The sequence below is a fragment of the Macadamia integrifolia genome, chromosome 10, assembly GCF_013358625.1.
Source record: "Macadamia integrifolia cultivar HAES 741 chromosome 10, SCU_Mint_v3, whole genome shotgun sequence".
Lineage (NCBI taxonomy): Eukaryota > Viridiplantae > Streptophyta > Magnoliopsida > Proteales > Proteaceae > Macadamia > Macadamia integrifolia.
The window spans coordinates 2,352,077-2,354,599 of NC_056566.1; the positions used below are offsets into that span (position 1 = coordinate 2,352,077).

The following is a 2,523-nucleotide window of genomic DNA, read 5'->3' on the forward strand; positions in this document are numbered from 1 at the left end:
TATCTAAAGATCAGTGGGAGTAAGCTCATGAATCATAAATTTCTGTAGAACTATATTATTACAAATTATTGACTCTATATCGAAACCATTGAAGATGTTCTGTGATAATTCCGCTGCGGTTCGTTTCTCTCATAACTGTAAAAGTACTTCAGACTCTAAGCACATTGACATTAAGTAATTTTTTGTCAGAGAGAAAGTTCAAGAGTCACAGATTACAATGGAACAGATTGTTACAGAAAACATGATTGCAGATCCTCTTACTGAGGGCTTGACTCCAAAAGTCTTTCAAGCACATGTCACTAATATGGGACTTGTTAGTTCTTTTGATGTATTTTATTAGTGGGAGCTTTGCTCATATATCCAGTTGCATCTGAGTTTAGCACTATTATATTTATGAAACATCATTATTGTTCTCAAGAATATATATGCATTTTATGGCCATTTGTTTATGTGTATACACTTATTTATTTAACTCCTACAGAAAATTGAGGTTATATGTGGTGTATTTACCTCATTCGGTATCTGAGGTTCCAGTCAATACACACACATCCAGTCGCTAGCAAAGCCTCGTTTGATTGAGGTCTAGTCCTAGTGTTGTGGGACATCCGGACCCAATCCCAATGAGCTTCTTTGATTGAAGCTTGAGTGTTTGGGAGACACTTGTAATTAATGAGACCTTCGGTATTTGTCTCATAGGGCTCATTTGGTTTTTGAGCCAGGACCAATTTGGAAATAGACATGATGATCACTATAGCATGTTATTTCCATACCACACTTTCATACTGTTCAGCCCAAGTCGGTGATGTTATGAGCACTTTGACATGTATGGTCTCATATCGCTTTAGATGTGATGATAAATACGGTTGGGTGTTTGTAATTCTCATTCGGACCAAGGCATTTGGTTTAAGGTGCACTCCATTCGACACTGTTTTGTTTGTGGCCACATTCAGTATATCTAAATCGGAGAGTCGTTTTAAATAAATTTTAAAATCTAAAACTTGTGATATATGCTGCCCAAGTGGGAGATTGCAAGATTTCCTATTAGGTGGGCTAGCATAGTCAAAGATTTGTTTCCAAAACCGATTTAGTGGTGTTGACTAAAGATGGAGTAAGCAGAAAGAATCCAATATTATTGATAAGTGATCTCTATGGAGATATTGGATTCTATTAGCACACTTTAATGGTATGAAATATTTATTACTATGTGTGGACCTAAGGTATTGTTTCCTTAATGGGGAGGAAACCCTAATTTTATTGCAGGGTTGGTCCCTACCCTCACCCCTATATATAGTTATCACTGACCCATTAAGTGAGACTAACGACCAAAAGCAAAAGGGAAAGAGGGTAGACCAGACCAACATTGGTCGTATTGTACGAGGAGTATACAAGAAGACATTGAGGAGTTCTTATTCTTCAGTCATGGATTCAGGTATGCCTAAAACTTGTTTTTATAGTGTTTATCGTGCATGCTTATCGATCTTCATGAATCGTTCCGTATTTATTTTCTTTCATTTACTTGACTGCGAGGCCAGGTGTTCTTATGGGTGCCATTCATGCTTATCTTTTAGCTCCTATTCAGCTTGGTTTCGACAGCTTATTTGGAAGGAGAAACTTGAAGCGGACAGAATTAGTGGTTGGGGATAGGTTAGGGGAAGGAAATTTTGGTGTTGTTTACTTAGGCGCGATTAGCGTCGAGAATCGAGTGCTGAAGGAGGGTAAGGCACCGGCCATGGATGGAAAGTTTAAGGAGAAGGTCATTCTGAAGAAGGTAAATGAGTAATTGTTCCAAAAGTTTCCCTTCCTTAATTTCCCTGTTTTAGGTAATAGCTTCCATAATTTCAAGTTCCAATACTTCTTATTGATGTATCATTTGAGTTTTCTTTAATTAATTCTCTTGATTCTTAATCAGATAAAAGGTTGGGATTGAAGGGGCAAAAGAATGTAGTGATTTTGTGGAGTGGTTCAACTATAGGTTATCAAGAGCAGCCCCTGAAAAATGTGTTCGGTCCCTTGGAAGTTTTGTTACAGACAAAACAAGCTCACAATTCACCAAGGTTGGAAAATGGCTTGTGTGGAAATATGAGGTACATTGTGTGTATGGGTGTGGGGATAAGGGGAAAAAAGGGTTTTGGAATCATCCTTCTGATGGTAATTTGATCCACTACCTTCCTTTACTGTTAACAAACTGTCTTTGTGGATGCCATGAGCTTAAGGTGGTATTTTTTGTTTAATTCCTTTTTCCATGAAACATTCCAAATCATCCCATTCAACATCTTCATTTGGGCAAGCAGGAAACACACTTACCAGCTTTTCAAAATTACTGGGCAGAACTTCTCTGCTTGATGATTAGATTTGCTTGGAATGTAGACAGGTGCTGCCTCACATGTTCAACAAACCCATGAGATTAGCACATCTATTTCAAGAATATTGTAAAATTTGTAATATTATCCTTTCTATAGTGTTGTTATAGTTCCAGAAATTTTATTTATTTTTATTATTCGTGGCAAATTATACATGTGTTGA

General features: G+C 37.2%; 1 protein-coding gene across 1 annotated transcript in view; it reads left to right on the forward strand.

The window, feature by feature from the left end:
- Positions 1 to 1,927, forward strand: part of LOC122091557 (serine/threonine-protein kinase STN8, chloroplastic-like) — a 6,659-nt gene extending 4,732 nt beyond the window's left edge. Inside the window, exons 2-3 of the mRNA XM_042661568.1 lie at positions 1,594 to 1,768; positions 1,910 to 1,927. Coding sequence (XP_042517502.1) covers positions 1,594 to 1,768; positions 1,910 to 1,927 — 193 coding nt within the window. The remainder of the gene's footprint in view (positions 1 to 1,593; positions 1,769 to 1,909) is intronic.
- The last annotated feature ends 596 nt before the right edge of the window (positions 1,928 to 2,523 follow it).